This window comes from Stegostoma tigrinum, chromosome 3 (genome assembly GCF_030684315.1).
Source record: "Stegostoma tigrinum isolate sSteTig4 chromosome 3, sSteTig4.hap1, whole genome shotgun sequence".
Taxonomy (NCBI): Eukaryota; Metazoa; Chordata; class Chondrichthyes; order Orectolobiformes; family Stegostomatidae; genus Stegostoma; species Stegostoma tigrinum.
In genome coordinates this window covers 122,771,964-122,786,531 of record NC_081356.1, presented here as the reverse complement: position 1 = coordinate 122,786,531, position 14,568 = coordinate 122,771,964, and the positions used below count along the sequence as shown (strand labels likewise).

Sequence of the window (14,568 nt, the reverse complement as noted above, 5' to 3'; positions counted from 1 at the left end):
AGTGGTACAATTCTAAAGGGGATGCAGGAACAGAGACTTGAGGGAATGTGTGTGTACTGAATGTGGCAGAAAGGTGGAGACAGCAATAAGTAAAGCAGAAAAAGTAACTTCAGCCTTATTATGAGAGGTTTTGAGTTCAAGAGCAAGGAGGTGGTGTTTAGCTTGTATAAGACACTTATCAGACTTCACATAGAGTTCTGTGAATAGTTGTGGGTGAGACATGATAAAAATGAGGTGAATGTATTGGAGAGAATGCATAAGTGATATACAAGGTTCCAGACATCTTTCCAACCTATAGTCCAACAGGTTTATCTGAAAATGCAAGCTTTCAAAGCCTTGCCCCTTTTTCAGTTGTTAGTGAGAGAGGTGGCATCAGACACAGAAATTATAAGCAAAAGATCAAACTAATGAGGATGTGCTAAATAAACCTAAGATGCTGTTAAATCTTTTTTCAGTCAGAAGGTCTTAATTGATTTATACATATTTGTAAATCCCAAAATTTCTTTCAAGTCACTGCACTGAGAGAGCTAAAGCAGAAAGAAGAAGTGATATTTTAGGTCATGGCAGATATTCATGTGACTTGGCCAATGCTGTCTGTCTTATATAATGCAGGCAAGGATGGTATATTAGTGAAACATTGCAGATGCTAGAATTACGGATGAATGGGCGCTGCACAACAATCTCCAGACTGGGATGTTCCTTCTCAGCAGGGAAATGCTTCAACGGCCAAGGACATTCGGCCTCGGATCTTTGGGTAAACATCTTTTAAGGTGGACTTTGGGATACACAATATTGCAGAGTCGTTGATCAAAGGCTGATATCCAAGTTTGGCACCCATGAGGTCAGCCTCAACCGGGACCTTGAGTTCATGTCGCACTACAGGTACCCCACCACACAGTACACTCTCTCACACACACACTCACAATGCACACATACATACACACACACTCACTCACACACACACACACACACACACACACACACACACACACACACACAGACGCAGACGCAGACACACACACACATACACACACACACACACACACACACACACACACACACACACACACAGACGCAGACGCAGACACAGACACACATACACACACACACACACAGACGCAGACGCAGACACAGACACACACATACACACACACACACACACACACACACACACACACACACACACACACACACACACACACGCAAATCTATGGGGTGAATTTGCATTTGCAGATACATTCTATTCATTGAAAAAACACCCAATTTATAGACAGTCAATGTGGTAGTCTATAAATTTTAGAAATAAAACCTGTCTGACTCCAAACCAAGACATAAACAGATTCTAAACAAAGTCTCACAACTACTTGCATTGTCTGATCTAAAATGTCACTTCTTTTTACTGATAAAAACCTTTAGTTTTCTCAGGGAAGTGGCTTGAAAAGAATTTGGGGATTTACATATACGTATTAATCAATTAAAACCTTCTAATTGATTAAAGATTTAACTGCATTGTAGGCTTGTTCAATATCTCCTCATTGGCTGTGCAACACTTTCACCATTTACACATAAATTCTGTCTGATGCCACCTCTCTCATTAACACCTGAAGTAGGAACAAGGCTCTGAAAGCTTATGTTTTCAAATAAACCTGTTGGACTATAACCTGGTGTCATGTGATTTCTCACCTTGTCCAACCCAGTCCAACACCAGCACCTCTACATCATAGTTCCAAGCAGAAACTTCATTTATGAGCATAAATTTAAAAGGTTGGGACTGTTGCCCTGAGAGAGAAGAAGGCCATGAGGAAATTTGATGCTGCTTCCCAAATCATGTGCAAACTGGATAGGGTGGACAGGGAGAAGGTGTTTCCACATTCAAAACAAAAAGGCATCGATTTAAAGTGGCAAAAAAAGGAACCCAAAGACCTGCAGACACTGGAAATGAAAAACAGAAGGAGAAATTGCTGGAAAAGCGTAGCAGGTCTGGCAGCATTTGTAGAGGCAAAGCAGAGTTAACATTTAAGTCCAATAACCCTTTTATATTTCAGGTGATGTGTGAATGAAGCAAGGGAGATGAGTAAAAAATCTTTTTCCCACAATGATTAGCTCTGGTATGCATTACTTGGAAGTATGGTGGAGGCAGGTTTGATTGAGACATTTAAGAGGGTAATGCATGATTTTTTTAGATAGAAATGAGATGCAAGTTCTTCTATACCAGAATATCACATCATTGTCACTGGGTCCAAATCTTGGGCTTCCCTTTCTAACACCATTTTGGGGCTACTTAAAGCAAATTGAATGCAGCAGTTCTAGAAGATCACTCACCATCACATTCTGAATGACAACTAGGTAGGAACAATAAATATGGGCACAGCCAATGAAATCCACATCCCTGAATGAATATAAAATAAGTCATCCAGTTTTATTAGGGGGATAGTTTCTGGCTGAGATCTGTGGACTGCTGTCAGCATGGAAATTCTTCAAATAAGTTTTCTACAAAGTCCTAAATATTACCTGGCCAAATGGTTTTTATTAACCAATACAATTTTAATTGACGATAATGTTCAAATCTGGGCCTTGACTCAAATTGGCATGTTCCGGAAAAGGTAATGCATATTTTTGAAGGACTTGGCCAACTGTTGGGCTTACTGTCTAATGAAGGGCACCTTATGGGGTTCTGAAGACAAAGGGTCCCTTGGACATCTCTAAAAACCAATGCATTCAAAAGGGCATTAGAATAGTATTCAGATAAAAACAATGTGAAGGAAGCAGGCACTAGATAATGGTGTTCATTTGAAGAGACTACACAGTAAGACATCTGTGATTCTGCATCAACAGCCCAGTTGGCTGAGATGGGAGCTTCAACTCCTTAACTGAGTGACAGGAAGCCCTTTCTGAAGAGATCAATCTTTTGTCATTTAACATGGCCACAGCTGGCTGCCCATGATCTAGAAGGGGCACTGCCAATAGCCTAGACCTATGGCTCAATGACCATTATGGACCAGGGTTGAGGGGACGAGGCTCTGGTATGAGCCATTTCCCCCTACCCCACTGCTCCTGCTTCACCTCTCCTAAGTGCTGAATATTGTTCAGGCTGGAGCGAAGCAGCTGCACTGTCGAATGAAAATCTTAGGTGATGAAAAGATGGGGCCTTAACAAGGGTCTGTCTTCAACAACAATATTCACTGGAGCAGCCAATCTGACCCAGAGCTTCCATTATTGAAAACTGCTCAGGGTGGGGTTGGTAGCATCTATCCCCTCCAATTTTGGTGTGGCCCATTTAAACATCCAGCTCACGACCCAGAATCATACTATTGTTATTTGTTACAGAATAATATTACGTCTTTCCCAAGGGAAATGGATGGATCAATATGACATATTGGCCAGAATTCAAGTCACTGAAATAATTGATGATCAGAATTTGTGGCATCCCATTAATTAAGGAGACAGTTTGAAGGTGAGGCTTGGTATTATCAGCCAAAATGGCTCACCCAATCTGCTTCCTAAAATGCACCATTGTTTGTACCAACAAAATCATCTTAATGTGATGGTGTGGTTATTGAATATGTCTTTTCACAAATAACCGTGTCCATGCCATCACGTGAATTTCTTCATGATTGACTGAAAACATCGATTCTGACTTGTTCCCACGCCTTCACAACTCACTCATGCAGGTTTGTTTATAAATAGCTGTCATGTCAAAATTCATGGGAGTCCCACATACACTCCCAATACACGCCAATCTGCATCTACTGTCTTGTTGCTGTTGGATTATAAATTGCAGAAATTCAATTAACAAATCATCAGTTTCTGAGATAAACCGGGAAGTCTTTCCTACTGTAACAGTACAGAATTGGTTCTTTTCACAAACCTAGTGGACCATTCAGGTCCAGCTTTGAAATCTGGAATGCTAACATTGTGGCTTATTTCAGGGTGGAGATTCCGATAGATTCTGTTCTGGCAATTTTAATCAACGCAATTTTAAATTTAATTCTTCAACTGGTCCTACAAGCCATACTTTCCTGTGTTTTCACTTGTATTCTGGTATATCTGCCTAAGCTGTGCAGCATGATTCACACAAACCCTAACACTCCTCTCCAGTACCTTGAATTCTCAAACTGCTGCCCAGTCATTTTTCTGCTCTGCAATCTCGGTGACTTTAAGATTGATTGGGCTGTGTATCAGCTGATACATAGGGCCATAAGTCACAAGTAGGCCATTCAGCCCATTGTATCTTCCCCGCCATTTTGTGAGTTAATGGTTGATCTGGCAATCTTCAGCTCCACTTTCCTGCCTTTCCTCCATCACCCTTATTCCCTCTGTGATTAAAAATCTGTCTCTTGCAGCCTCAACAGATCTCTGCGACAAAGAATTCCACAGATTCATAACCTCTTGGGCGAAAAAAAACTACATCTCACCTCAGCCTTAGTTAGGACTACTGCAGTGATGTTGCAGCCTTGACAGCACATGTTGATGTATGCATACATGAGGATACGAACAATCACCTTCAAATGAGCAGCTCTGCACCAGTGGCAAGTGGATATTGAGTCAGAGAGGTTTGGACTTATTGGCCAAAGGTCAGAGCTTGAATTATCATGAGGTTGACTAACACTCAAGTATGTGCAATATGTAATAAGACCTTAAACAAAGACAGATGTCCCAGAAGATGCTGTTAATTGAGAAGAAAACAGGTTTCTCTCTCTCTCTCTCTCTCTCTCTCTCTCTCTCACACACACACACACACACACACACACACACAGACACACACACACATACAGACACACAGAGACACACACAGACACACAAACACGCACGCACACACACACACACACACACACACACATACAGACACACAGAGACACACACAGACACACAAACACGCACACAAATGCATATACACAGACACAGACTCTCTCTCACACTCAGATATATATATATATATATATATGTGTGTGTGTGTGTGTAATATATCTACAAAACGTTTTAAAGCAACTTACTGCACAATAAATAATTTTTGTACTCACCATTGTTGTCTCTGCAATTGAACCAAAGCTGTTAATAAATATGTTGCAGCTGACATTAACAGGAGGGCCTGCAAAAAACAATAAGCGAAAGAGTAAACCTCAAACATTTTCTCCAAAAGACAAAGCAAAATCAGAAACAAAATGTCCATCTGAATCAGGTTCATTCTTGACATTGAGAGAGCCCCTGAGGCCTTGCTTACAGCTTCTTTTCTCTTCTGTCTCTGATTCACTTACTCGGTCCTGGATCTTCCAGCCACTGTTTTTTTTTAATCACCTGGAAGAGATGTGTATGGCAGGCTCCTCAGTGGCCTCTGTTCAGATTGTCCCAGTTTGTAGGCGGTAATGAGACCACGTACAAGGACTGAGCTTCTTTTTGTTGTGAAAGGAGACTGGACAGAGAATGTGCATATGATAGGCAAACAGGAGGCTGGAAGAACACAGCAGGCTGGGCAGCATCTTGAGGAAAGGAGCAGTCGAAGGATAATACCCGAAATGTTGACTTCTCCTCTCCTCTAGATGCTGCCTGGCCTGCTATATTCTTCCAGCCTCCTGTTTGTCTATCTTGGATTCCTGCATCTGTAGTTTTTTCTGTCTCTAACACAGAATGTACACATATAAGGTAAGTAGATACTCAGATAACAAGTGGTCCCTGTAATTTCCGAGGCTGCTTTTGATTGACAGAATCACAGAGCAATTTTCCACAGCATTTTCTCCCCTTTTTGGGTCCAGGCTTCTCTGTAAGAAGCATGGAAGAAGGATGTTTAACCATGTTGTCTCAGGTATGATCGGTTGGCTATGCTGCTGGATATCTTTCCATTAATTACTTTTGTATGCACATTTTTGTTTTGTCTCCTATGGGAGAGTGTCTGGACATTTCCAAATGCCATTGACTGAACTTTCATTTGGTCTAAATAACATTTAATATCATTTGGGTAGTTACTAAGTGCAATATGACTTTAGACACAAAACCCCTCCAATGCATTTAGTCTTGCTGTTCAACAGTACTAATTTGACTGTCTCTGCAGTGCAACATTTCACATTCACTTAAGCAGGCAGTACTTCAGTTCAAGATTTCATCTGAAGGACACCACCTCAGGCAATACAGGGAGTCAGCTTGCAGAGTTCTGGTGTGGGTCTTGAACCCAGTACCTCATAACCCAGAGGCAAAGTGTGCAACACGCAGACAATTTATTTCATTAGGTGCTGGGCCTGCTGTTTATTGTGTACTGTCTGCAATGCAATCTGGAGTTAAAGAACATGCATTTTGTCAATTCAGGGAATTGTTGAAAACCAAAATAGAGCCACTTCTTGTGGTGTATATAGTCTAGTACCAGCTCAGGACAAAGAGTACTGAATACTTGTTCCTCATGAACACACACAATTGAGTGACCTTCACCACCAAAATCATCTTGACGTTTTTGCTTTTTGTCAACTAATGACGAGCACCAGTAAAAATACCTATGTAGCCAATTGAAAATTTACAAGCAAATGCCATCATGAGCAATGCAAACCATCAAATGAGACTGTGTCTGCTTTTAAAAAAAAAATTAACCTATTATATAAACAAACTATTCAGAGATATTTTTGCACAGCTCTGAAGCAGGTAGGACTTGGACCTGGGCCTCCTGGTCTGGGGTAAGGACACTCCCATAGTATCACTTGAGAGCTTCCTAGGTTTACTTGATAAAAGGTTTAGGTAATGAGTTCCAGGCCATTGCCTTTTACCAAAGGAACTCATACTCAACAAGGGCCAGAAGGTGATTAATTTGTGATTCTCTGTGGGCCTTGCAGGGGTTATTACCTATGTATGTTCTCACAACCTCAGATCTTCCCATAGCTGACAGCTGGTTGAAAGTTTGGTGTTCCGCATCCAAAGCTGTAAGACAGAAATACTGCGAGCATGATGCCAAAAAGTGCGCAGTGATCTCAACAGCACACTAACAGGTTTTGTTGATTCTACCTGGGGCTTAAGAATACTGTGAGCATTCTACTGTTTTCCTCAAATAATGCCAGTGTCATTTTTTACATTTACATGAATTGCAAGGTAAAGTCTCTGCTTAACTTCCTCACTGAGAAACTGACAATTAGAGACTAGACCACTATCACTGCAGTACCACTGAACTGGGCACCTTGATTTTATGCTCATTCCTCTGCAGTAAGATTTGAACCTTCAACTTCTGATGCTTGATTAATACTAAAACACCAAAGCTAACATCTATGAGTGCACTTTATAAGATTGTTTAAAGCAAGCATTCCTTGAATGGTCAATTTCATGGCAGTTTCCAAGGCAATATCACACTCTAGCCATGAAATACCTTCTATGCTTTGCATAGATTTAATGAACTTTTAAGCCATTTTAGGTAAAAATAAATAACGTTGGACTACTATAAACTACAAGATAATGTTGGTTTCTGAAGCTGGCTTATTACATATTATCTTGTTTACATCCTGGGTGACCTAGAAGAGAAATATCCTTAAACATCCCACGGAGCAATTATAACCACATTTGCACAAACAAATCCAAAATTTAGCTTTTTAAAAGATAATACATGTGACTTTTTCAGTGTCATGCTAAGTATAGCTCCAGAACAATGAGTGTCACTCAGCATCATGGCTCAACATCCGCAGAAAAATGTCAAATGTAATATTTGGCCAGCTGCAAATGCTTTCTCACCTGGTGCAAAGGCTGGTTTGGTAATGTTTGAAAAGATCATCTCAGTGGGAGCAGAGAGTGCTCATACCAGTAGGAAAGGAATTTGTGTTCATATTCCTCATGACAGACTCAAGAAAGGGAATTTTAATTGTCCCTTCCCCGAACTGATTACGTTTGAGTGACCGGAGATTGTTGTCCAGCAGTGTACCACAAAAGATCAGTACTGGGGCCCTTACTGTTTGTTATATACATAAATGATAGAGATGAAGATGCAGGGGGAATGTTAAGCAAATTTGCAGATGGCACCAAGATTGATAGGTTGGTTAATAGTGAAAAGGATGAGTGTAGGTTACAGGAAAGTATAGATGGGTTGGGTAGATGGCAGACCAGTGACAGGTGGTAAGTGCGAGCTAACCCTGATAAATGCGAGGTGATGCACTTTGGAAGAAGAAACAAGGCGAGGGTGTATTGAATGAATGGGAAGATACTGGATAGAGGTACAGAGGGATCTTGAAGTAATTATTCACAGACCCCTGAAGTTGGCAGCGCACGTGTATTGGATAGTTGAGGCAGCATGTGGACACTTGCTTTCATCAGTCATGGCAGAGTGTAAGAGCAAGGAGGTAAGGAGCTGAACACAGTGTTGGTTAGGCCACAGCTGGAGTACTGTGTGCAGCCTTGGTCACCTCACTACAGGAGGAATGTGATAGCACTAGAGGGGGATATGGAAGCTTTTCACCAGGTTGTTGCCTGGGCTGGGGAAATTGAGCTATAAGGAGAGACTAGATAGGTTTTGTGATCAGAGATAATGGGAACTGCAGATGCTGGAGAATCCAAGATAACAAAGTGTGGAGCTGGATGAACACAGCAGGCCAAGCAGCATCTTCGGAGCACAAAAGCTGATGTTTCGGGCCTAGACCCTTCATCAGAAAACGGGGATGAGGAGGGTTTTCTGAAATAAACAGGGAGAGAGGGGGAGGTGGACCGAGGATGGTTAGAGGAGAAGATAGGTGGAGAGGAGAGTATAGGAGGGGAGGTAGGGAGGGGATAGGTCAGTCCGAGGAGGATGGACAGGTCAAGGAGGCGGGATGAGGTTAGTAGGTAGGAAATAGGGGTGCGGCTTGAGGTGGGAGGAAGGGATAAGTGAGAGGAAGAACAGGTTAGGGAGGCAGGGATGAACTGGGCTGGTCTTGGCATGCAGTGGGAGCCAGGGGAGATTTTGGACTTCAAAATCTCCCCCCCGAAGAGGGCGGGGTGTGTGTGTGCAGGAGACATGATTGAGGTGTGTAAGGTTATGAGACGTATAGAGAGTGTGAATCGAGAGCGGCTGTTGAGGGGCCAATCACAAGGGGGCATTGTTTTGGGGGTAAGGGGCAGGAGATGCAGAGGGGATTTTGGGAAAAAGAACTTTGTTGCTTGGCGGGTAATTGGAATCTGCAATGCACTGCCTGGGAGGGTAGTTGAGGCTGGAAACCTTAAAACTTTTAAAACATATTTGGATGAGCACTTCAAATATCACAACATTCAAGGATATATCGGACAAGTGCAGAAAATTGGGATTAGTGCTCTTTTAGTGGTAGTTATGTTAGTGCAGACTCGTTGGGTTGAAGGGCCTTTTCTATACTCCAAGAATCTGAGTCTCTCTGTGAACCCTAACAAGTGAGTCAATGTAAGCATGGTAATAAGAACAAAAAACAAAGAAAATTACAGCACAGGAACAGGCCCTTCATCCCTCCAAGCCTGTGCTGATCCAGACCCTTGATCTAAACCTGTCGCCTATTTTCCAAGGATCTGTATCCCTCTGTTCCCTGCCCATTCATGTATCTGTCTGGATACATCTTAAATGTGCTATCGTGCCCGTCTCTACCACCTTCGCTGGCAATGAATTCCAGGCACCCACTACCCTCTGCATAAAGAACTTTCCACACAAATCTCCCTTAAACTTTTCCCCTCTCACCTTGAAATCATGACCCCTAGTAAGTGAATCCCCCATTCTGGGAAAAAGCTTCTTGCTATCCACCTTATCTTTACTTCTCATGATTTTTTAGACATCAATCAAGTCCCCCTCAACCTCCGTCTTTCTGATGTAAATAATCCTCATCTACTCAACCACTAATCATAGCTAGTGCCCTCCATACCAGACAACATCCGGGTGAACCTTCTCTGCCCCCTTTACATCCACATCCTTTTGGTAATGTGGCGACCAGAACTGTACGCAGTCTTCCAAATGTGGTTGAAACAAAGGCCTATGCAACTGTAACATGACCTGCCATTTCTTGTGATAATGGGAACTACAGATGCTGGAGAATCCAAGATAATAAAATGTGAGGCTGGATGAACACAGCAGGCCCAGCAGCATCTCAGGAGCACAAAAGCTAACGTTTCGGGCCTAGACCCTTCATCAGAGAAGGGGATGGGGTAAGGGTTCCTCTGCATCCCAAAACCAGTCCAACCTGTCTCTGCCTCCCTAACCTGTTCTTCGTCTCACCCATCCCTTCCTCCCACACCAAGCCGCACCTCCATCTCCTACCTACTAACCTCATCCCACCTCCTTGACCTGTTCGTCTTCCCTGGACTGACATATCCCCTCCCTACCTCCCCACTTATACTCTCCTCTCCACCTATCTTCTTTTCTCTCCATCTTCGGTCCGCCTCCCCCTCTCTCCCTATTTATTCCAGAACCCTCACCCCATCCCCTTCTCTGATGAAGGGTTGAGGCCCGAAACGTCAGCTTTTGTGCTCCTGAGATGCTGCTGGGCCTGCTGTGTTCATCCAGCCTCACTTTTTATTATCTGCCATTTCTTGTACTCACTACCCCATCTGATGAATGGAAGCATTGCATATGCCTTCTTGACCACTCCATCAACCTGCGTTGCCAGTTTCAGCGTACTTTTCCATTTACCATGATGATAGATATTTAGTCATTACAAATTGAGTAGAAGAAATACATTTTTCTCTAGGGTGAACAGTTAGCACTGCATGAGTTTATGTCCGGCTGGTTTAGAAATTAAAATTGAGTTTAAAAAAGGAAGCAAAATTTTATGGTTTCAAGTCTTAAGGTTTCAAGGGGCTTTCTTTCTACTTTTTTCAGAGGATACGGACACCACTGGTAAGGTCCACTTTTGTGATCCATCCCCAACTACCCTTCAATGGAATGGTTCGCGCAGCCATCGAAAAGGCCTTTCAAGGGCCAATAACACTACTTCGAGTCTTGAACTATTTGTAGAACAGAGCAGGCCAGGATGGGAGATCTCCCCCACTGAAGGACATAAGTGAACCAGATGGATTCTTACATCGATCCATGATCATAGTTTTGAGAATAGCTTTCAATTCCAGATTTGTTTCATGAATTGAAAGCTCCACAAGTTAACATATGGACTCATATCACCACAACACTGCCCAGTTTCAAGATTACTAGCCCAGTGGCATTTATCACTATTCCACCATCACCCTATTTGTTCTGACACTTCTATGCAGTACTGAAGGAGTACTGCACTGTTGAAAATGCCATGCTTGGTTGGAAATATTCAACTGGCATCAGAAAAAGGCCCTCATGTATTGGAGGTAAGGTTGGGAGCTTGATCTGACTAAGCTAGGACTCTGGATGAGGTGAGTCAGAAAATAGGTGCCAGCTGTTCCAGTGGTAGCCAAAACTTTAAAAATGCAGCCAACAGCCTTTGGAAAAATTGTGGCAAATTTTATTCTTGGCAATTTGTGCAAGGCTCATGATAGCCCAGGATATCAGAATATGTTTCACATAATTAATTCTGACACTTTTGCAACAACAGGGAATCCTCCCTAAATGTGGATCGCCGCAGTACTGAGAAAGGGTGCTAAAAACAGTTTGTTTTGCAAGTACTTACTTTCTACATTATTGCTGGATAGTCACTTGGAAGCACAAAACTTAAGTACTCTTGAAAACAAAGACATCCAGTTGAAGCTTTTCATTTTGCATTTGTTAGGACATAATTGCAAGAAAACCAGTTGTGCAAGGGAAAAAAAAAGACAATTTATTCTGCATGAGAAGAGGGCGATGATTTGTTGGCAAGTCAAATGTTTGGTAAAGATATTTCCGTTGAGAATACAACAACATACAATTGACTACCAAACTATGTTTGAGTTCAAGCTGGTTTAGAAATTTGTAAACTTTTGTTGGTCAAAGCACTGCCAGAGGACAACTAACCCAAGCTTCTGTTGAATTGAAATGATAGGTGGGCACATTCCATCTCTTTGCAAAACACAGGGTCCTGCACACGAACATGCTTGGTCTCTAGTAAACATAAGTGAGGCACATAAGTGAGACTGATAGATAAACTTAAATTGGTTGATTGCATAATTCGCAGCATAGTCAGGATTATTTCGTAAGTGGTGCCCATTTACAGATTTAAATCTTATGTTACATACTATGTTCTGAGTTTTATAAGCACTGGCTGGTTGGTTATGGACGGTAACCTGCCTCTTGTGAAAAAATGAAAGGACATGCTATTTGATATAATCAATATCATCTTTTCCTTCACTTTAAATCGTGGATCCCTTTTAGACTCGGTATCCTGATGGGTGGACAGATGAAATGTTTTGAAAGTATGTTTCCTTTCTTAGCAATATTGTTTGATATTTACAAAATAATCCTTTTACTTTGAAATTCAGTGAGGAAACTGGGCAGTGGTTGAGGCTTGATAAAATTGAACCTTACGGGGTTTGCCTTTTGGCATTCATTGTACAATGAGCAGTGGATCAGTGGTTAGCAATGCTGCCTCGCAGCCTGAGGGATTCTGGTTCAATTCCAGCGACTGTCTGTGCGGCATTTGAGCATTCTCCCCCATTTGCTTGGATTTTCTTCTGGTGCTCTGGTTTCCCGCCACAGTTAAAAGATGTGTGCGTTGGCCATGCTAAATTGTCTTTAGTGATCAGGGATATGGAGGCTAGGGGAGTTAGCCAGGGAAGATGTAGGGTTACATGTATTTGGGGCTGAGGCGAACCGGTGACTCTGGATGTAAGGTTGGTATCAATGAGGTGGGCTGAATGGCCTGCTTCTATGATGACATTCATTGTATTTAGAAGCTTAGGCATGACCAGTGCTTCATCCAAATAGAATGAACTTCAAACAGTACTGTTAACACAGGAGGAATAAACATGTGCACTTAAAAAAAAGGCTACAATTATAAATGTATTGACTCATGTCAATCTACTTCTTCCTTTAACCTATATTTTTCTCTCATTTTCATTACTTTAGATCTTTAACTTTGTTCCTGTGCTCCACTACCACAGGCATGAAAGGATTACCATATAAGTGAACAAGATCACTTCTAATCCTTTCACTTCTGAGCTTGCCATCTGGCATTATATCTTCCTGTCAGAAGATGTTACGCTGGATAAGTAACACACAAGACAATCTTAATTTTGGTTTTGGCAAAAAAAAATCTGTGCACAAGTAAAGTGCATTCGCTGTCCATTGTGATGTTTCCTCTATATGGAGAAATCCCAATACATATTGGGTGATTACTTTGCAGGATATCCTCATTGATTCAACATTCATGACCACATCTGCTAGTGACTAGATATTTCAATTTTCAATTCTCCATCTGGCTCACTTTCCTTAAGAGTCCTGAACTATTCATAGCATCATAGAGTTGTACAGTGTGGAAACAGAACCTAAATTTCCTCAGTTAATCTAGTCCCATTTGCCAGCATTTGGCCCATATCTCTTGAAACCCTTCTTAATCATATACCCATCCAGATTCTTTTAAATATTGTAATTGTACCAGCCTTCATCACTTCCTATGGCAGCTCATTTTACACATGCACCAGCCTCTGCTTGAGAAAGTTGTCCTTTAGGTTCCTTTTAAACTTTTCCCCTCTCCCTTTAAACCCATGCTCTCTAGTTTTGGACTCCTTTATTCAGGAAAAAAAAGAGCTTGGATATTCACCCTATTGATGCCCCTCATTATTTCATAAAACTCTTGAAAGTCACCCCCTCAGCCTCTGATGCTCCAAGGAAGATAGCTTCAGCCTAATCATTCTCTCCCTGTAGCTCAAACCCTCCAATCCTGGGAAACTTGGTCTGACATGGTTTTTAAAAATTTATAATCTCTCACAAGTTAATTGGTGAAAGCAGCAAGAGTTTGCATTGTACAAACACAAGAACCCCAGTTTTTATCATGGCGGCTACAGTCCAATTGCTGCCAAAATTTGAGATTTTCATGGTTTGTGCAACTCAAATTCTCAATGCTTTTATCAAGTATCTTGTGAGAGATTAATATACTTTTAAAGTTATTTAATACCAGGTTTCCCTTGAAGATCTTGGCTCCAGAAATATAGGCTTGTTCCAAATATAGATAAAGAGGCTAAATTCCAGCGTTAAGGTGACAATAACTGTCCTCAAACCTGAGTTACCATTTGATCAGGTATACCATCAAATAGCAATATGGATTCAATGGAATTTAAAAGGAAAACCCTTCTCTGGTCAAGAGATAATGGGAACTGCAGATGCTGGAGATTCCAAGATAATAAAATGTGAGGCTGGATGAACACAGCAGGCCAAGCAGCATCTCAGGAGCACAAAAGCTGACGTTTCGGGCCTAGACCCTTCATCAGAGAGCTCTCTGATGAAGGGTCTAGGCCCGAAACGTCAGCTTTTGTGCTCCTGAGATGCTGCTTGGCCTGCTGTGTTCATCCAGCCTCACATTTTATTATCCCTTCTCTGGTCAAAATCATTCTTAACACAAAGCAAGATTCCCATGGTTGTTGAAAGTCACACATTCAGCCATGGTCAAACTGAATGGCAGAATTGTCTCGAGGCACCGAGTGGCCTACTTCTACTCCTTACTTGTGTGCATGCATATATTTTCACACCCGAGTCAGTTAGGACATCATTGCAGGAACTGCATAAGTTTA

General features: G+C 41.9%; 1 protein-coding gene across 3 annotated transcripts in view; it reads right to left on the bottom strand.

Moving 5' to 3' along the window:
- The window catches only part of glra3 (glycine receptor, alpha 3), a 182,790-nt gene that overhangs the window by 109,431 nt on the left and 58,791 nt on the right, over window positions 1-14,568 (bottom strand). For all 3 annotated transcript variants that reach the window (XM_048528199.2, XM_059644863.1, XM_048528200.2), the window contains one exon: window positions 5,022-5,089. In XM_048528199.2, coding sequence (XP_048384156.1) covers window positions 5,022-5,089 — 68 coding nt within the window. The remainder of the gene's footprint in view (window positions 1-5,021; window positions 5,090-14,568) is intronic.